The sequence below is a fragment of the Sinohyriopsis cumingii genome, chromosome 2, assembly GCF_028554795.1.
Source record: "Sinohyriopsis cumingii isolate HCF-2022 chromosome 2, ASM2855479v2, whole genome shotgun sequence".
NCBI lineage: Eukaryota > Metazoa > Mollusca > Bivalvia > Unionida > Unionidae > Sinohyriopsis > Sinohyriopsis cumingii.
In genome coordinates this window covers 53,927,494-53,948,463 of record NC_142962.1, presented here as the reverse complement: position 1 = coordinate 53,948,463, position 20,970 = coordinate 53,927,494, and the positions used below count along the sequence as shown (strand labels likewise).

At 35.2% G+C, this 20,970-nt stretch overlaps 1 protein-coding gene across 1 annotated transcript in view; it reads left to right on the top strand.

Annotated features, from left to right (window-relative positions):
* LOC149804877 (voltage-gated delayed rectifier potassium channel KCNH1-like) overlaps positions 1-20,970 on the top strand; it is an 87,860-nt gene that overhangs the window by 55,335 nt on the left and 11,555 nt on the right. Inside the window, exons 4-8 of the mRNA XM_089945501.1 lie at positions 918-1,039; positions 3,033-3,428; positions 7,094-7,511; positions 16,923-17,122; positions 18,147-18,399. Coding sequence (XP_089801627.1) covers positions 918-1,039; positions 3,033-3,428; positions 7,094-7,511; positions 16,923-17,122; positions 18,147-18,399 — 1,389 coding nt within the window. The remainder of the gene's footprint in view (positions 1-917; positions 1,040-3,032; positions 3,429-7,093; positions 7,512-16,922; positions 17,123-18,146; positions 18,400-20,970) is intronic.

The following is a 20,970-nucleotide window of genomic DNA, read 5'->3' as shown; positions in this document are numbered from 1 at the left end:
TAGTAAGGTGAAAACGTTAAGTGCAGCAATGTATTTTACAGAAAATAAGAATAATAGTAGTTACTTCTACTCATTAGAAACAAAAGAAAAAGGATACAAGAAAGAGAAATAAACAAGCCCCTTGTAATTGAGCCATTATCGTGCTGTGAAATCTAGCAGAACTCTAATGTCATAACGATTGCACAAATATCATTCTAATAATAGTTACTGTGTAATAGAGGTAATCACCACAAAGACTACAAACTAATATACATGCAAATTTGATCTGTATTTGAATGTATTTCGTGTTTATTGTAATAATGTTACTTAATTTGTCCATATTAATACAGCCTGTAAAAATTGCTCTAACTGGTTGCCTTCAAATGAATACTCTGGACACAATTTGCACACAAGCACGAACCACTGTAATTTTTTTTAATTCATTCAAAAACACTGTTATTACAGCCTTGAAAAATAGTAAGACAAAGTGTTATCTCAAAGACTCTTATTCTCAAGTAAAGACGATTTCTTTATTTGCATTATCTCCTTTGCCGCTGCAAATAGAAAAGTGACGAAAGAAGATAAGAATATATCGAAACAGAAGCAGATCAAGTGTTGTGTACCTCTGGTATTTTCTTGGTAACCAGTGAAATACTAATGTTTCTGATGTGTCCGTTTACAAATAAAATATAATTTTGGTACGTGTATACAATTCTCATCTGAAATGAACAAGAAAAAAGTATTAAACGCGCGGAAACTGATGAATAGTGGTTTTCTTTCGAAAATTAATTATCATCCGACAACATAACTATTGCAAAGCTTATGCATTCAATGCATTTATGTTGTTTAGCGTCATCGAAAATATCTTTTGAAAACAACATTTCCTTACTTTTGCGGGTTGATTGTGCTCATGACAATTTAATCGTTTCTAATTGTAGGTCTCAGCAAGTTTGCGAGACTGGCCCGTTCAGTGACAAGGAACCGGTCTACGCTTATGCAGTTTTCATCCCATATGCCAAATGTTCGCTACGACAATTCGAAGCCATCCCATTTAGCTACGGTAAGGTCATCAACTTTTAACAAAGATATCACTATTACTTGCCTTTTACCAATTATCAATATCGCGAACTGCACGGCCTGCATGTTTCCTAAATATATAATTACTATTTTCCCTTTTCGGAGTCCCTGATCATTTTGACCAAGAGAGGTACGAAGTGTGCTTGACTAGTTCTGACTCATTGTTATAACATTTTTGTTTCGTTGATCCTGTTAATAATTTTAACGCCATGCGATATACAAAATAACCTTCAATAAAATGACCTGCTCCTGCATGTACATCACGCCGGACACATGGAGATGTATGCCAGTGAAGAAACATAGGTTAATAACAGTGATGTAAAGGAGATAGAGAATAATTCTACTAATGAGCAAAGATCATCCAGTTGAATCCGAGTGCATTAAGGGCACAGTGCACCATAGTCGCTAAACAAGCCTAATTTGGGATATTATCTGTACGACAACTAACACAGAGATCACTTCTGTATGTTAAGAACAAGAAATTAGTTCCTACCACGTAGCCCCATTACTTTAATAATATTCATTACTTACTGAAGTCAGTCTAATACATGCCTAGGAAATAATTTTCAACTAAGAATAATTGTTTGAAAAAGGGTGGTAATTTTTTCAAACATGAAATTGACGATGTTTAATGGAGAAATTCCGTTGTGTAATCTTCACTTTCGGAGGTGTGTAGTTTTGCATGTTGGAAAGCTCTTCTATTTCGGAGGTAGGCAAATCATGCTTGTAGTTCTTAATACCATAACGAATAAATAGAAGTGTTCGGTTTACCCCCTCCCCCCCCCCCCAACAAACCAAACATAAAAAAATCAACAAAACAAATCACATAAACAAAAACAAAACACCAGAACTTGTAAAGTTTACGTTTAACGTACTCTTGAGACTAATTTTAAAACCGACCTGAATAATGTTTACCTATCCTGTGAAAGATGGTCATGAATCCAAGGAAAACTGCTTACGTTCTGAAGGCTGCTGTCTACGATTAGTGAGCGGGAAGTGGCTGCATTGAAGGGGGCGAATGATGAAGATGCTCGATACACGGTGGAATATATTCTCACAGGCATCAGATGTTTTAAATGTATCAAAAACTATTTCAAGTACGGAAATGTTTGTGCAGGATGCAACCTGCATTTGGTGTCGGCTGATCAAAAACCGGCTCGCCATGAAATCGTCAGGCAGCCGTAAGTCAAATAAAAAAGGGACATGTGAAATTTTAAAGAGAGCGTCACATGTGACGTAGTCGGACTCTCAAGAGACTCTTTACGCATTAGATTTTGATGCAAAAATTCCGTTCGCAGGTACATGTGCCTGACTGAGTATTTGTCCCTTTTCATTTGCACACCCCCAAAGTGTTGCCACGGTGAACCAGTCGTCCGCGCACTGGTGCCGTAGGTATACTTCTACTTTGGGTCTGTTTTTAAGCCCCGAAATAAATAATCAAATTCTAAAGTAAAATTGGAAGTAGTAGACAATATGTGGAGTGTATGACTTAATCATTCTTAAGTCAGTGAGTTCCAATTTCATTTTCTGTGTTATACAAGATAAATAGTATATCTACTAATTTTGATGCAAACACTAATATAAAGATGTAACAAGTAAGAGAAATAGTACTTTACAGTAGGTTTAACTCCAATTTATCTTTGTTTGATCGCTCCAAGGTTGTAATAGGCATTCCTGTTTTTCTGCCATTTTATTTAAATTTTCTTGTTTTTCTATCATAAAGACGTCGCATTATTTTTCTGTCCTTACATGCTAGTATGTCACCTAATATCTTGCATTATTTTGGCAGAACTAAATTATTTGCTATTCATTATTTTATTTGGTGTGAACCTGTCAAAATCAATTGCTGTGAAGGAGATCGTGTATGTTTATCTCAGTTATGCACTTGATAAGTAAATTGTTTTTTTTTTCTTCATTTTTTTTTTTGAATTAGATGATCTGAACCATTTCATATATGTTTTACTTTCTTGTTATAGATGATGAATATGAATGCCGATGTGTTGCCTCAGTATCGACTGGAGGCGCCAAAGACACCACCACATATCATACTCCATTACTGCCTTTTCAAGACAGTCTGGGATTGGATTATCTTAATCTTGACCTTTTATACCGCCGTCACAGTTCCCTACAATTCTTCATTCAAAAACAAAACGATGGACCAGGTCCCACTTTTAGTAATAGACAGTGTTGTTGATGTAGTGTTCTTCATTGATATCGTTTTGAATTTTCACACCACATTCGTAGGTGCTAGCGGAGAAGTTATATCGGACCCCAAAATTATTCGCATGAACTATCTGAAGAGCTGGTTCGTTATAGACCTGCTTTCATGTTTGCCATACGATGTGTTTAATGCCTTTCAAGATGTAGACGAGGTAAGCTACGTGGTTATTTGATCTTATATTGATGGGTTTATCGTATCTTCAAGTCTTCACATATAAAAATTTCACCAAATGTATGTAATGTACTGTATTGGGAATATGTTCAAGGTGCCAACATATTGCCCTTTTGGATCTTATGACGTTGTCGTGCTGTTTTAATTTCTCGCTTCTGTGAGTCGGATATATTCGTGTATTACTTGTTCATTATTATTTATATAAACTCAAATGTTCATATATGTTTTATTCTCGTTCAAGACTGGATGTTTTAAAATTTAGGGAACAAAAACCACCGGGAAAACGACTCTATGTACGGTACTCTCTAATATTTGAAAGTTTTTGTAAACCTTCGCGTCAAAAGTTTTGTGAATTAATTTCACGAAAGATAATCTTTAATTTCATGTTTCATCTTCATATCTAAATGTTTGGTGCAACAGGCCCTTTGGGTTTATTTGACCAACAAAATCTTATGTTAGCACACATACAAAATTTACAAGTTATTGTTCTTGAAGGAAAATCATACTTCCTGCCCCCATGCTCTCATTTACGGACAAACCACCACAGCATACTGATTGCCACACTAACTTTGATAGGTCTACACTAGATCAGTTTACATCTTCCATTTACATGAGGGATAGTCGGGCTTGCCCATGAGCCAGTTTCCACTTCAGGACGTAATGACGATACTCATCATTTTATAAGTTTAACTCTAAATATTGAAATGTATTGCTGTTTTGAAAGGGCTGAGAACCGAAGTTTGCAGTTTGTATAATATTTCTCAGGCGATTCCGTTAGCCTTGAACTCAGCTTACGCAGAACATTATAAGTAAGTTCTTTTTTTTTAAAAAAAAAGAACAACAAAAAAAGATAATATAGTTTCCAACACCTCGATAAAATCAAGCGTGATAAAACCCCAAGAATGATAATAAATCTCGAACAAGTAAGTCCAGTTTTGTTATGTTGGTAAACGATGTCTTTATGCAATACATTTTTGATAATTTTTAATACATTTGGTACCATGGAAAATTCAGGTCCTTTACCAGTAATTGATATTATTTTGGTAGCTTTGCATGAACAATAATGTACTTTAAATTTCCTCACATACAAGCTATTTTGCGTGCACGGTTTTACACCAAGTGGACCTTGACAAAATCGGGTAGAAACTATTTCAGTACAATTCGCTTTCTAAATTCTCCAAACCTCTGGCTTGTTCGTTTAATTTTAAGAAAGACAACTTCTTGAAAAGGTGGTGTGAATAGTTTACAGCTGTATTTTTAAATTGATAAAACTATTTACTTGCTTGGGGTGCTATGGTTCTAGGTGCCTGTATAAATTATCCGCAAGTGTTCAAAAAATAATACCAAAATATGAAAATGTGCAGACAATTTGTATGTTAATGTTACCATGCGTAGAATATTTGCAATCGGAAAATCCACCACATTCTTTGAGAACAAATACTTCCCTTTTCCTATATTAACTTTAAATTTTTAACGACATCAGTACTCATGAAAGGCACTGTCTGTTATTGGATAGGATATTAAAATAATGTCATTGCATGACAAAGTGAAATACATTAAACATATGCATCTCAGCAAGCTTAACACCTTTTCATTTCAATTCTTCTCCACGATTACTTCGGCCGATTGTAAAGAGAAATAGGTTAACCAGTCACCCTATGGTACTCCAGAGAAGCAACATAATTCTTCATGAATAGTAGTTTTACTTTTACCCTTCAATTTTATTTTTTATGCACAATTTTTGAAAAAGTCTTTTAAACGATTTACTCTAACTCCACATTGGAGGAAATTATATCATAATATATTTCTTACGACATATTCAAAGGATTTGGAAAATTAAAACAGCTACTAAATAGTATCTTATCACTATTATTACCACTTGCAACTATTAAAGTAATGTGTGAAATAAATCTATATAAAACTAATATGTTGTATACCGTGCTATTATGGTTTATAGAATCAGTTTGCTATTGGATGCATTTATATAGAGAATCGATCAAAGTAATACTTCTCTAATTTTTAACTTCATATCTACTACCTTTCTTATATTAAGTAGCAAAGTTACTTTTAGACCAAACGTAAAAAATCAACCATTACATAAATAATTTAACCTTCAGATCATGTATTAGGAAAACAGCATGCATATAAAACAAAGTAACCTTCAGAACATGCATACAGAATATATTAAAACCTTAACCTCCAGGCCATGCATGCAGAAAACGACCAGAATACAAAATGCAGTAAAAAAGATTGAACATAAATGGGATTAAACGTGAGATTTATATAAGAAAATTATTTGGTTACCATACTTTAATTGGAAAAATGCATGACGTATTTCTTTCGCTGAAATCTCTGAGGCGATCTCCTCAAATATAATCTGCAATTCATGGAAAGATAGCTGGAAGCAAATTCATTGATATCATCATCGTCATATTCCCACAGATAAAAAAAGTCAACAATTACCCTTTATATACCAATAAGCTTGCTGAGATTGCTGACAGTATAGATATAGTTAGGAGAAAGAAACGATAAGTGAAAAGTGGTCCAAACGTCATCAGCTTTGTGAGAAGCGGCGAGACACAAAAACAAAAGACTGAAGCAAGAGGCATCTTGGCAACAGCGCAGGATTGGGAAATGCAGGCAGATGTAAAAGGACAGCTGAAATTTCCAAGAGACATATGTAACGCACACTTCAGACCTGATATTGTGCGGTGGGCAGGAACTATCAAACAGGTGATTATTTAGAACTGACAGTGCCATGGGAAGCTAGAATGGAGGAGGCCAATGAGACGACATTGGCCATGTAACCTACTCCTCCAGGAGTGCCAGAGGAACGGATTGAAGTCCTGGAACCTTTCGGTAGAAACACGATGCCGTGGCTTTGCATCACAGACCTTTTGGCATGCCATGGATGCCATCGGCATTAGGGGAGCTAGCTGCAGGAAGTTGGTCACCAAGGTTGGCAAAAAGCTCGAAAACCTCGAACTGGATTTGGCTGCAGAGAGTGAGATTGAGGAGCGATGGAAACTAATCTGTGCTGTGCCTGACCAATTTAGTCGGTGCACTCCTAAAGAGTGTTGTAGGCCAGAGCAGGAACGCTCTGGGAAAGCGAATTCCCACCTGACGAAGTTTTATCACTCTGTCAAACACATTAGACTCTTAGATAGGGTCTTAAGCATTAATAACACCAGACGAAGGGATAAATATAAATTTTGTTCTAAATCACCCAGAACGTTGAGTCAAGTACAGCCAAACTGTGTCATTTTTATCTATTTTTAAGAATTTAATGAATGGATATGAGTATCATCACTTCCTTTATTAAGTATCAGCGCTTCCTTTATTAACCTTTCCAAAACGGAGAAATTGATGTAAAGTGAGGAAGGATACAATTTATATAAAATGGAACGGGCAGTGTTATATTCCAGAGGGAACAAATATTGTCGTGAACAAAGGCATACATTATGTAATTCAACTGCGTGCTCTGAAATCAAGTTGTTTTGTTAAATACATTTGCGTCATGTCATCGAAAAAAGTACAGTATTTTATGTAATATTGTGACATTGTCATACTGTTCTTCTATATATTTATTTATTTATTTATTATTGCTATTATTATTATTATTATTATTATTAATTCAAATTTCAGGGAATAAGTACATTGTTCAGTGCACTGAAAGTGGTTAGATTGCTACGACTCGGCCGCGTGGTACGAAAGCTGGACCACTACCTAGAGTATGGAGCAGCCATGCTGGTTTTGTTGATTCTCGTATTCATACTGTTTGCCCACTGGTTGGCGTGCATTTGGTACAACATTGGGTTAACGGAACTTTCTAGTGGTGTTAATTACGGCTGGCTGTCTACGTTGGCCAGCGTAACAGGAGAACGTTTTGATACATCAAATACGTCGACAACAGGCGAATTGCTAGGTGGACCTGGAAAGAAAATGCGGTACTTGACGGCCTTGTACTTCACGCTATCTTGCATGACTGGGGTGGGATTCGGCAATGTGGCAGCGGCAACAGAATCGGAGAAATTATTCTCCGTATTTATGATGATCACAGGTGGTAAGTAATTTTTAGAAGGTGGCTAGGAGTTCTAGTTACATGTTAGTTTACTGGCGTGTACGGATTGCTACGACTACTTTGAGCTGAGGACAAAGGATGTATGGGATTCAAGATGGTCGAAACGTTCCATACACCCCAATAAACTAATATATAAAGAATGTTTTTTTCTTCTTCGTGAAACTTAATAACCTTATTTGTTGAAAGAAAAACATAAAGAAGCATCTTATCTGCTGTTGCTGGCAGCTCGCTAGTTGCATCAATTATCTCCTATGGCCACCCACAACGTTTTTGTTTTTTTTATTTTTTCCTGCCGAACACGACTGATGAAATAGCGTGTTTGAAAAACCTTCACTGATGAATAAACTATACTACTACTACTACTACTTTCATATATTTGGACCATAAATGAGATAATTTACATTTTTGTTTTGAAGAGGATGTTGTCTGCCCTTTTCTTTTACCCATGTGTGACACCTTGCTTGTAACTCGTATGATCTAGTTGTGACCTTCCTGGAGTTCTTTGATCTCGCTAGAATGCTTTTTAACAGAACAAAAAATAATTTTCTATCATGATAACGGACCAGTGATATTCAGATAATTTGTATACTAAGGTAATCAGTTATCCTTTCGTCAATCTACATATCTTCTAAATCAATGAGTGAAAATTCACTTAAATTTGTAGCTTATGCGCAAGATGAACAGCTTTGGAAGCTGCCAAATGTACAGCGAATTCCAATTGCATTGTCATTTTCTAAGAGGTTTAGGCAAAACTTGACATAAGTAGTCATAAAATGCATATATACTTATATATTTAGCGGATTGTGGGTTGGGCTGCTCAGTAAAATTGAAATCGTGACTTGGTCAAACTGATATTATTTCAAACAAGGCAACATGCGAAAAGAGAGAACATTTACGATAGCTACACATGAAAGCGGTCATAGGTATGCTTTAGTTATGTTTTGTATTATCCAGATGTAGACAGCGTGTATATAAAACCACAGTGGATTGTAAGAGCGCTATCAAGAAAGCGGATTGGAATACCATTAATGTGTAACAACGTTGAGCATGTTGTCAGGGTTCTTTCCTCATTTTAAGAAAGGTTTAGCTAAGCAGTATAACTTCAGCCAAAACCCTGAACAATATTTACTGCTGCGTAATCGGCTTCTCCTGAGCATTTATTTCTGCTTGCTGAGAAAAATCGGTAGCTTCCGAAGACAGCTAAAGTACGATAATATCCCGTAGTATGTTTCCGAGAATAAGTAAAATACAAACGCAGCAGTGAGAATTGCTTTATACTGCAGGTAGGACCTGTGTCCTGTTTCCATCCGTTTCACGTAAATTTCAATTGAAAGCAGACGTCATGTTCTAATTTTTTTTGTTTGTTGTTGTTTTGTTTTTGTCAAGCACCACCAGCTAATATACTTATATTTAGCCTCTTCGGTTGTTTGACGCACAAGCCTTCACATATTGTAATCAGTTATGGGGTATACAAAAACATTTTTTTATCTGAAGCGAGCTTTTTCAACATGAGCAAGGCGAGAGATCGCTTGGAGTTAAAAAGTTCAGACTTCATACAGAAGCGGCTGCTTTTTTGTAATTAGAAACACTCGTATATTGTTTTGCACAACGTGTCAAAGACTCAACATTATGCTTATGTAACGATATACCTCACCGGAAGGACGAATATTATATTTGATTTATACTTCTTGTTTGTTTGTCGATTAAAAAATTGACGTTACTATTTAAATTAGATAATTTACACTTTTATTTATTAGAAGGTGTTTGGAATCAAGAAACAGGAAATTCATGAAACCGGATGCGTTGGCAACTGATCGAATAATTCATTTGTGTTATCCCTTACGAGCGATTAAACGAAGTTCTGTCTAGTTTGATAGCCTGATCTCTTGAATCGCGTTTCATTAACACAGCAGCAAGGGATATGGGTAGGGAACGAGACTACTACAGGTTTCGTTCACCTAAAATCACGCGAGAATGTTGCACAGAAACAGATTAGAACATGCAATGTAGTGGGATTTTTTGGGCTGTTTTTTTTACAAATGCTTAACGTTGCATGCTTTAATTTGGCAAACATTTTTGGTGAGTCACCAAAACCATTTATCTTTTTAAATAATAATAACAAGATGACTAAAGTGTAACCTGCTAATAATTTTTCTTTTATTATTTTGTTTCGAACAATACAGACCAATGCCAATATTAAAAATGTGCAAATATTGAAACAGTCATAAGAGTTTAAAAATAATATGCTAAAACAAAGAGGGTGGGGATGGCAGGTGTAAATAGCTGCGGCGGCCATCTTCTTTGCATTTTACCATGCTCAAATTTATCTTATAATCAGTGGGAGCGTCTAATGAACTGCCTCTTTCCAATGTTCACGAAAATTGCATTCAAACATGTTTTTCCCTCTAGCTTGATAGGATGAAATATTGTTGAGGCGTGTTGCATACTCTGTTAAATTACAAGATCAATAATAACACAGATTTATCAGGCATAATCGATGAAACTGGGCAGATGATTTATCTTCCTAAAGTCTGCCTCATTAGCAGTATATTTTGATCTCTGGGTGGGAATAATGACCATCATTAGTGGCAATTCCAATGACTTTCACAATTTGAAGGAGAGGGATTATTGTTCAATGCATTAGTAGGTTATGAAAGGTTAAATGTACGCAATGTTCTTATTTCTGGACTAGCTCTTTTTTTCTCCATCAACATATACATTATTAACAAGCCATACAGTGATAGTTATTGTTTTAAAACATTTTTCTCATGGCAAAGGTATAAATAGGAGTATAATTTTCAGATGGCTCAGTAATAATAAGATGGATGTACGCTTTTTACAAGAAACCAATTATAATAACGACATAGCGCGTCTTCGGAAAAATGAATTAGACAAATGAAGTATTTTTAGCAATAATAGTAACAATGATTATGGAGTAGTTTTTCTACTTAATTCAAAAATATCAATTAAAGATGGTCTTCGTGAATTCTCAAGTTGAAGTATTATTATAGTACAGAAATATTAAAGATTTTGGTTATTGTTTTATATACATGCTAATGTCCCCAAACACTGACGATTTAGGTTTTAAATATCAGAGAATATATGAAGGAAATAATGCCAAAATGCTTATTATTGGTAGGGATATGATCACAGTATAAATCCTGCAGTGGATAATAAACGTGAAAGATATGTTCAATACATGTACAGAAAAAATACTCTCATTGACATCTGATGGTATTTACATGCTGAGGAGAAACAATTTACACAGAATTCCGATTATAGAATTCCGATTATAGAATTCCGATTATTCTACTACAAACTTATTTTTATGTTTGGAGCATTTAGCAGTTGTGTTGGATTTAAAGCTTTCTGAAGTCCATGATACTTTAAAACTGAATAATAATCTTGTATTTGATGAAGAATACAAACAAAAAGAATACAATACAATTATAGGGCAATTGTGGAAATAGACATGCAACTGATGCCGATATAAAGTGTTAACTGATAAAGTGCTCTCCGGAACAAAATCATTATTAAAACCCAGGTGAATAAAAAGAAAATGCGCATATAAAAAAACGGAAATGGAGGGAAAAAGAGGAATATTACAAGCATACAAGGAAACCAAACCCAAGTTACATACATATATTAAAAGAAAGCTAGAAATAATGACTAAGGAACTGAAACAATATATGATGAAAAAATATATGGGATTATTTTAAAGCAAGCGGGAGGGGAGCGGAAAGAGACGAATAAAAAGAAAATATTTTGGTAATTTAGAAATGGGATTTTGAGAATATGGTGATATAAACTGACAACTGAAGAAGAGTGGACATATGATGCAAAACTTATTTTCGCAACAGCATTATGAAAAACTCTGCAACAATTAAATAACCTACCCAACAAACCGTGAATTATTTCCATTAAAATACAAAAATAAACTCATGAAAGATGAAAAGATAATTATGTGAAGGTCTCCTATCACTCGAGTAAAGCACTAATCCGTTGAAAAGTATGCATCACGATACAGGTCCGGACCTGATGGCATTAGTTGTGAGTTCTACAAAATGTTTTCGCATGACATGTATAATTAATTAATAGCTGCCTTTAACTTCAATTTCCAAACGTATTTGTCCCAATTACCCACTTGAAGGCCATTCTGTTTAATGACTATAGACTATACAATTGAAAGTAAAGTTACTGAAAACCGAAAAATAGATACTAAGCAGAGTTATAAACGAAAGTCACAGAGGCTTTATTAAAATTAGGTACGTAGGCCAAATTATGTTGCTCTTGGAAGGCACTAACTATGCTGAAACAGTCTTTGAGAAATTAAATCACAAGTTACGGAGCAAAACTCTTGCAGTTCTTAACCTGCGCCCTAATTTGGTCGACTTGCCTGTCTCTTTTACAGTAATACTAAATTCTGTTTGTTAAATAATGGTTACTTATTAGAATTGTTTCGTTTAGAGCGTGGGTGTAAGATATCGTTGTCCTTTATTCCCTTATTCATTTATATTATCAGTTGAACGTCTATCATATGTAATCAGAATACGTGCTGACAGTGAAGGCTATAAGCTACATTAAATTGTTTAATTGAACTTTGTTTGCTAATGAAGCTACAATACTATTTTATGGTTTAGAAACAAGTTCTTGATATATATATATATATATATATATATATATATATATATATATATATATATATATATATATATATATATATATATATGTTTGCAAACATTTCGGGACTGCATTGAACTACAACAATTACACATTATTAAGAAGAAAAATACATTTCAACTGTTATTAATATACAACTTTTAATTTGACTTCGTAGAGTAGACACATTTTACTGCTAATATTTCACATAAACTTAAATGTATTACATGCATTGAAATATATATCAAATGCTGAGGGAAGCTAATGCATGTTTCTAGAACTGGAAATTGAGAAATCTATATTTGATAAGTAGAATAACAGTAGTTGATATTACCATTAACGGGATTTAACTAGGAACGTTCCGGATGACGTTTCTCATTCGTCTTGCAGAGGCCAAATGTAAAATGTACAATCCTATGTGTGCTGACTTGGGATTTATGCTCAGTGAATGAGGAGCATTTAATCCACTCACATTTTGTCAATGCATCTTGTTCAGAATATCTTTGGAACCCTCAGAAATGTTTTCAATGAAAATATATATTTAAATGTCAACTTATTTAATGTGTGTGTATTTTTGGGGAGGATGAAGTAGAGGATGTTGCAAAGAATATTAAGGTAGCAACATAATCTACTTGTACATGTACATAAACTAAGTATCTTCCTTCTACTGAAGTTCCTTCTACTGAAGTTTTGCGCTTCAGTCTATGTGATCGATACGACAAATCGACACTCATAGGCTTTCTTTAAAATAAATCAAGTGAGATGGACAATACAGAGAAGTCTCTCACAAGATACTCACAGTACTCAGAGAAACAAATGTAGATCTTTTCTATGCTTTTTTCCAACACGTATGCAAATTGTTAACGTACAGCTGTTTATGCGACACTCTGTCTCACTCTTACCCCATCCCTTTCTCCTGCTTACGAAGAAAACAAGTGGAATTGACGGTATAATATTACAAAAGCCTGCTTCTGTAGTGAACTCACATAATACTACATGTATGTACTTTTCATACCAAAAATAAAGATTTCAAAGAGAAAATTAAAAATAAACCAAATTTTACTTCCTAGTTTCAACGCGAGTGCGTTTCTTGCAAAGAACTCTTCATCGTGAAACACTTCCTAATAGATCGTTTCGATCTCCAAACTGCACGCGATCGTTACTATAGTGTTCATCACATGAAGGAGCTGTCTGATATAGCAGATGTGTCTTCTATTTTAAGTTTCTTCAAGGAAGTTAACATTTATTCGAAAGTATTGCTTGTCTGCAAAATATTTCTTCTGAGTATTTTTCACCTACTTGTCTACTGTCAAACGCCATAAATATATTATCTAGTTACCTTTTATCTACCACTGATATTCTTTGTTGATCCGAAACCTTAATGTGTATTACGATCGCCATTTCGTCATTGTGGTTCTGTCTCTTTTATCGCTTGCTGATAATGAACCACTTTTCCAATGTAAATCAAATATCATGTAATATTTCGTATGGCGCCATATAGTCTTGCTATGCCGACGTGCCGTAAAACCACAATCAACCTTCATTCAGTCTTTACATTTGTATTACTGCGTTGTTTACTTTTGTTTGGGTCTGAATGTGTTTTTATTCCTTTAATTTATTTTCAAAATGTTATATTTACTGAGGAAACGTTTATCAGCATAATTAATGCTGGATTAAACAGGATGTGGTTGGGTGTAGCCAAAACACTTGATCAAATCGCATAAATGATAAAAATATTTTAAAAAATAATTCAGATTAATAATTAATGTATGATACTCTACACATATACACAAAATTTAAGAACGGATATAAACAAAATGACATCGTATAATAAATTGATACGATCAAAAACATGAATTTTCAACAAATAAATCACAAATGATCGGGCATGTCCATGGATTCCATGAACGTTTGTAACTTATCAAAATATAAACTGAAGAATCCTTTAAAAAAATCCTACCTCACAGACGCGGGGCATATATCAGAGTTTCTAGGCAGATTTAGAATAAATTCCGAAACACGAAATATGAATCAATTTCATAGCATAGAACGAATAGCAAGAAGAATACAGCTCTCATGTTCATATACTTGTGCGGCTGTAAACTGCTTGCGTAAGATACATTGCTTTCTGACAAGACTCATCTATACTCATTGGCGTCCGCCGAGGGGGAAGGGAGACAAGTTACATTCCTCCGACTTTTAAAAAGTACGTCATGCAGTATTTACTATATTCCGTTTATTTAGGTCCCTCCCCCCACCGGAAAAAATCATGCGGACGCCTATGACTGTACTATGAAGATACAGGGAAACTTTGCGCTACAAGTACTTTGATCTTGGACACAACTACGGCCAGAAAAGGGGGCCCCGAGTGGCCGAGTGGTCTAAAGCGCTCACCGTTACGGATCACTGCCATCTCACCTCTGTCTTCATGGGTTCGAGTCTCGGGCTCGGCTAATGTGGGTATGTTAGAAAGCCTGCCAGTAGCTTCTCGTGGGTCGGTGGATCTTTCTAGGATTTTTCCAGATTCTTCCTCCACCATTAATACTGGCCGCCATGTATCGTGTGCTGGAAAATGGCGTTAAACCCCATTACTACAACACTGGCCAGAAAACACCCGATAAAATGGGTTCCAACATGTCGGCGCTTTGTGCGTGCAGGCGTGAGTGAACCGAAATCAGTATTTCTGAATCGTCACGGTTCAAACGAATAATCCCTCGGGTAACACTGTACTCGGCAATGAAACCAATCTACATTTTCATTTATATAATGCATAGGCATTCTCGTTCACGAAATTCAGTGAAGTGTTAGAGTCTGAAAGTAATATTTATGATTCAAGACACAAACACACACATACACACACGCACAGAGAATAAGTTTTTTGACAGACCTACTGATATTAACCCTTTAAGTACATGTTTTTGTTTTATATAAATCTAGTAAATTGAATAATATTCACTTGATTTCTGAATACTTACTAGGGCCAGTTTTGAACCAAGTTCATCAAGTTCTTTTAGACTGAGCAGACAATCTCAACTGGTTACGCGTACACACTCATCGTTTTTTGTTTTACTTCTTTTGTGACTTATGATGAATGCTAATTATTAATTTGTAATGTTCTACAAATTAACAAACTGGACATATATAATGATACAGTTAGATTCGTGCATGCATGTTTGTCGTATTGTATGTACCTCTTATGTGAAACTGTATCCTACGTTTTCCGTTCGCATTGATCTTCATTTATTACTAACCTATATGAATAAATATATATTTTTAATGATCATTAGAATTTTCAGCTGATTTAGTTTTTTTAAATTAAGATACCAATTTCTTGAGATGAAATTTTTATCACTGATCTGTAACATTCAACTATTTGCAATTAAACGAATGTAGCGTTTTCGATAAAAAGGGGGAAAAAAATGCAAACGCGAAGAACAATTATCAAATTTAAACATGTTCGTTATTACCTTGAACATAACCAGCCGCAATGTGTTTTTCCAACAAAAGTGCACGAAAGATAGTATCAACTGAAGTTGAGAGTGATTTGTGCTAACAATGAGGTCTGGATTGCATCAGAAATAGGATACAAATTTTGATTTTGATCTGAGTAGAGTGCATGTTATATCTCAAAATCCACCTTTATTTGATTTGTGAAAACGTAAGCTATCAGATTGCGCCATATGATGATTGATAAAGAACAAAAATGAACCCATCTTGACAGTAAAACTCCAATGAAACTTAATTTTTAACACAGGAGAGGCTTGGCTTGTCTCTTTAGTGATCAAAGAGTGATTCACACATCTAGATGCGAACCATGCAAAATTTAATTGGATTCGGATTCAATGAGCATAAGTAATAAGTGGTAGCTGCCAGTGGCAACACGTTTTAGGGTGAGCGATTGAGTTTCCAGGATTTGCTATTGCTCAAATACCTTCAGCGTGACAAATTTTAGCGGTGGAAATGCACCTGGGATGCAAAGTGCATTGGCGTTGACTCCTATTTTCATTAGTAAATCGTATTTGTTAGAGAAAGTAAATGCACATATATGTAGTAAATGAGGGACGGTGTAGGTAACTTAAGGTATTGTAACACGTATATAGTTTTTGTATTCCATCACACAGTCCTCAAAATATGACAGCAGTAATACCGTGGATTAAAACATGTAACTATAATTGGCTATTTTAAAAAGTCAATATTTGTTGTTTCCCTTTTTGTTCCTCATACATTGTGGTTTGAAAAATATGTCTGAAAAACTTGAGGGAAATCTGTCTATATATTACAATAGCAAAGGTGTGTGTGTGTGTGTGTGTGTGTGTGAGAGAGAGAGAGAGAGAGATTCCATTACTGTGCGAGGAGTCGAGCTGGCCTTGTATTTAGGGTGACGGATTCGTAACCAGAAGGTTAAACGTTATGTTACTGCACATGTCAGTGGAGAGTCTGTTCTCGATGTATTTTACTCCAATTTCCTCGACACGATTTAACCTTTAGAGTATTATTGTACTACTGAACACCAGTCAATTACTTAGTTATTTATTTTGTTCTACCCATGAACTCTTCAATCCTTTCACTGTTTAGCTTAATCATTGTATATGATATGTGTCTGGGCACAGAAATAGATGGATTGATGAAGGTGCGTTTGGGCCTATTGCTTAGTACATCACGTTATGCAGACATTGCTGTTTTCAAATGATTTGACTATCTCGCATTTTTTTTCTTTTTCTTCTTCATTGTCAGCTCTTTTGTACGCCACCATTTTCTCGAACGTCACTACCATCTTCCAGCAGTTTTACGCAAGCTTTGCTCGATACCATGACATGCTAAAAAGCGTGAGAGAATTCATGAAGCTTCACGACGTCCCAAAGTCCCTCAGTGAAAGGGTCATGGACTATATAGTCTCCACCTGGGCAATAACAAAGGGGATTGATGCAAATAAGGTAAATTAGCGATAAAGTTGTATCCTTCACGCTCCCCATGATAGATTTATTCAAAGTACCATCTTGATGGCACCTAGTAAGTCTTATTTATTTTCACTAGACCAAGAGTCTATGAGATTCCCGACACACACGTTCACTGCTTAAACATTTTTAAATTAAGAACACACATACGTCAAAATAGCAAACATCTTCCACCGGTTTTGAATAGGTACAAAATAATTTAAAGTAAAATTTATCTCAACAAAGTTTTATACATAAATTTATGATTTTTAAATGGAAACATATTTTTGAAGAGTCTTTTAAACGTTAAACAGATTAGAAAGATGTAGCACAGTCAATGAAATTGATATTCGGAAATAGTTTCAAGCAAAATGCTTAGATTTCACTTTTGACGGAATCTTAAACAAAAGTTATTTAATAGATAAGCCAATGTTACCGATCAATATTTTTGTTGCCTGTACTGAAGTGTGAATAGTTAATTTGCTAAAGTTCTTTCTTAGTGAGAATTTGAACAAGTCTCTTCTAAGACGTGTGACATGTTGATTCCCATGCAGATAGTGTCCTCTCAAACGTTATAGTATGAAGTTCTTTCAACGTTCAAATAGTGATATTCTAACACCGAAGGTGACAATGGACCAACAAATGTAACACCTACTAGCACAGCCTGACTGACACCAGTGAAAGCTAGTACGTGTCCAGTTTATGAAGTTAATACAGAAGCCAGACACATATGCTCACATTAGATATAGTTAGCACTTACAAGCTTCGCAAAATAGACAAGAAGTGTGATGAACTACTTTAAGTTACGGATAAGTGATGATATGACGTTTCATTTTTGACAGGCAATATCGTACACGGAGCGTTTCGCGTCACAGAGAACTATAATTGCAATGCTAACCAAACTTTCTGCATGGCTTACACTTTCACTTTTTTCAAGTTTTGCATTGTATATACCAAACAGTACATTATTATTATTATTATTATTATTATTATTATTATTATTATTATTATTATTATTTAACAGGTCTTAAATTATTGTCCAAAAGACATGAAAGCAGATCTATGTGTGCATCTGAATCGGAACGTATTTCTGGAGCATCCTGCTTTCCGATTGGCCAGTGATGGCTGTCTTCGTGCCCTTGCCATGCATTTTAACATGACACACAGTGCACCGGGTGACCTTATCTTTCACCAAGGAGAGAGTTTGGATTCCCTCTGCTTTGTAGTATCCGGGTCTTTGGAGGTCATTCAAGATGACGAAGTAGTTGCCATTCTAAGTAAGGAGAAATTTCTACTTGTATCATATTTCAATAATTCATAGTTATTTCCATTTAATGTTTCAAAAACGTTGCGTAAGATATCACTTGTAAAGATGTCTTGTTTTCTTTTTATTACAAAGTGATCATCTATTGATTTGGGCAGTATTATAATAATATGATAATCAACAACGTTCACTGATTTGGTCCTAATTCGAGATCAATTTTGTGCAAATATATTTAACCTCTTTTCCTTATTTTGCGTTTGAGGATTTTAAAATGACTGAGCCGTTTAAAGGCCTTAAATAAGGCTTGGTAGTCTGTACCTATTCCTCGAAGATGAGCTGTTTCGTCTCCCTCTACAACTTAGGAGGAAACAGAGTTATTAATTTTGTACAGTAGATGCTTGTTTAAGGCAGACATATCACTGACAGAATGTTCAGCATGAGGTAACACTGCGACATCATCACCGGTGTGTGCAGCCATTGGCTGAGTTAGACGTTCGCATGCAGTTCAGTACTTGATATTTTTCTATTGCAATATATGCCTATTGTCGAACAATTCATTCCTAAATCAAAACGCTGACTGATATTTTGTTAGAGACTTACGACGACACAATGTATAAACAGTACACAATTTTATAATTCTTATAATTCTCTCTCTCTCTCTCTCTCTCTCTCTCTCTCTCTCTCTCTCTCTCTCTCACACACATACACATGTAGTTTTCTGCGACAAATTAGGTCAACGCATCCTACCGCTCTCTTACACTGGTCATTATAGGATCAGCCGACGGAAGTGAGGTGAATTTACAAATAAGGGTGGGGTTGAGAGTTTGTGTGCTGAAGAGTGAGTTTAATCCACTAAAGTGGAGTAAGTTTGGTATATAATACATAGAAAAATTCTCTTTTGCTACGTAAATACTGGATATATTTCTTCTTATGGCTCCAAATATGACGTATCATGTTTCTTTATAACACTTTAAAACAAACTTTTTATGTTAATTAGTCTGTAAGTTTTTTGTAGTTTAACCTCTTCGTTATTCTTGATAGTTTTGTTTCTTTGAGGGATTATATATATATATATATATATATATATATATATATATATATATATATATATATATATATATATATATATATATATATATATATATATGTATGTATGTATGTATGTATGTATGTATGTATCTGTGTGTGTGTGTGTGTGTGTGTGTGTGTGTGTGTGTTGTTATTTAAATAGTCATGGCTGTAAAATTGGGAACGAAGATGACCTGTACTTTGAGAAACATTTTGAAAGAACAAAAACCTAAAAAAATAGTTCCTGATGAATGAAAACATAAAGTTAAGGAGTTGCGTACGATACAAAAACGCATTTACTTTGGAATGGGTTAAATTAACCGAACGATTAAGATGTGTATGACGCTTTTCAGAATCTAATTTAGATTAATAACAACTTATAACAACACCAATTAGAAACACATATACCTGTGTCTAGTTGAATCAAGGAGGGAACAAAGCAAATAAAATGTCTGCTTCTCAACTGCTGTATTTGGGACACCTGAAATTTCAAATAGGTGAAAGAAACTTTCATAAAAAATACATTTTTGAAAAGGGATATGCTTCGAACTTTTTTGTAAATTTTAAAATCAGGTAAATTATATTAGGTGATCTATCGTTTGCAAACTCAATGGCTTGAAGGAAGATTATATAGAGGACTTGTTTTATGGAGATCTTGCAGACCGAATCACTGGACCACAAAGTGCGCGTAATCCTGAATTGAAAAGGATATAACAAATCGTGTAACCGTTGGGAAGTAGCTGGAAACTTAATGCAATACATATAAATTATGTGTTAAAGACACACCTGAACTGTGTGAAAAAAGGAAGACAAATACGTTAATAGTCTAATATGTGCCATGAGAAGTAAAGCAGATTATATATTGTTATAATTTAACCTATCTGATTGTAGAAAAATAAATGGATACATGTCACCGACAAGTTCACACAGTGGCTTATTCCAAAATGGAATCTTATATTTTGAGATGGCTACACTCAGCAGTAGACAAACAAGATGCTGTAAAAGTTGGCATCGTTAAAGAGCTGTAAGCAGAAAGCAAAACCACTAAAACCGCTACCAGAACCTTCAAAAGGAACACCAGGATGCATCCGGTGTAGAAGTTGTTGTTGTTGTAGTGTTTAACGCCATTTTTCAGCACACGATAGGCTATACATGGCGGCCAGTATTAATGGTGGAGGAAGAACCCTGAAAAACCCAGGGAAGAACCACCGACCCACGAGAAGATACTGGCAGGCTTTCCCACGTACCCACGCTAGCCGAGCCTTGGACTCGAACCCACGCAGACAGAGGTGAGATGGCAGTGATCCGTAACGGAGAGCGCTTTAGACCACTCGGCCACTCGGGGCCCCCTCCGGTGTAGAATATATTCTATATGTCAGTGGAAATGAAAGGGATCTGAGTGACACACATGTCAAAAGGAGGGAGGGGTGCATTTTACTAAGTGTTGTACATCTAAATATGTATTACAAATTTTGGACATAGAGGACGGGCCTGGGTTTCTGGATACTGAGAATTG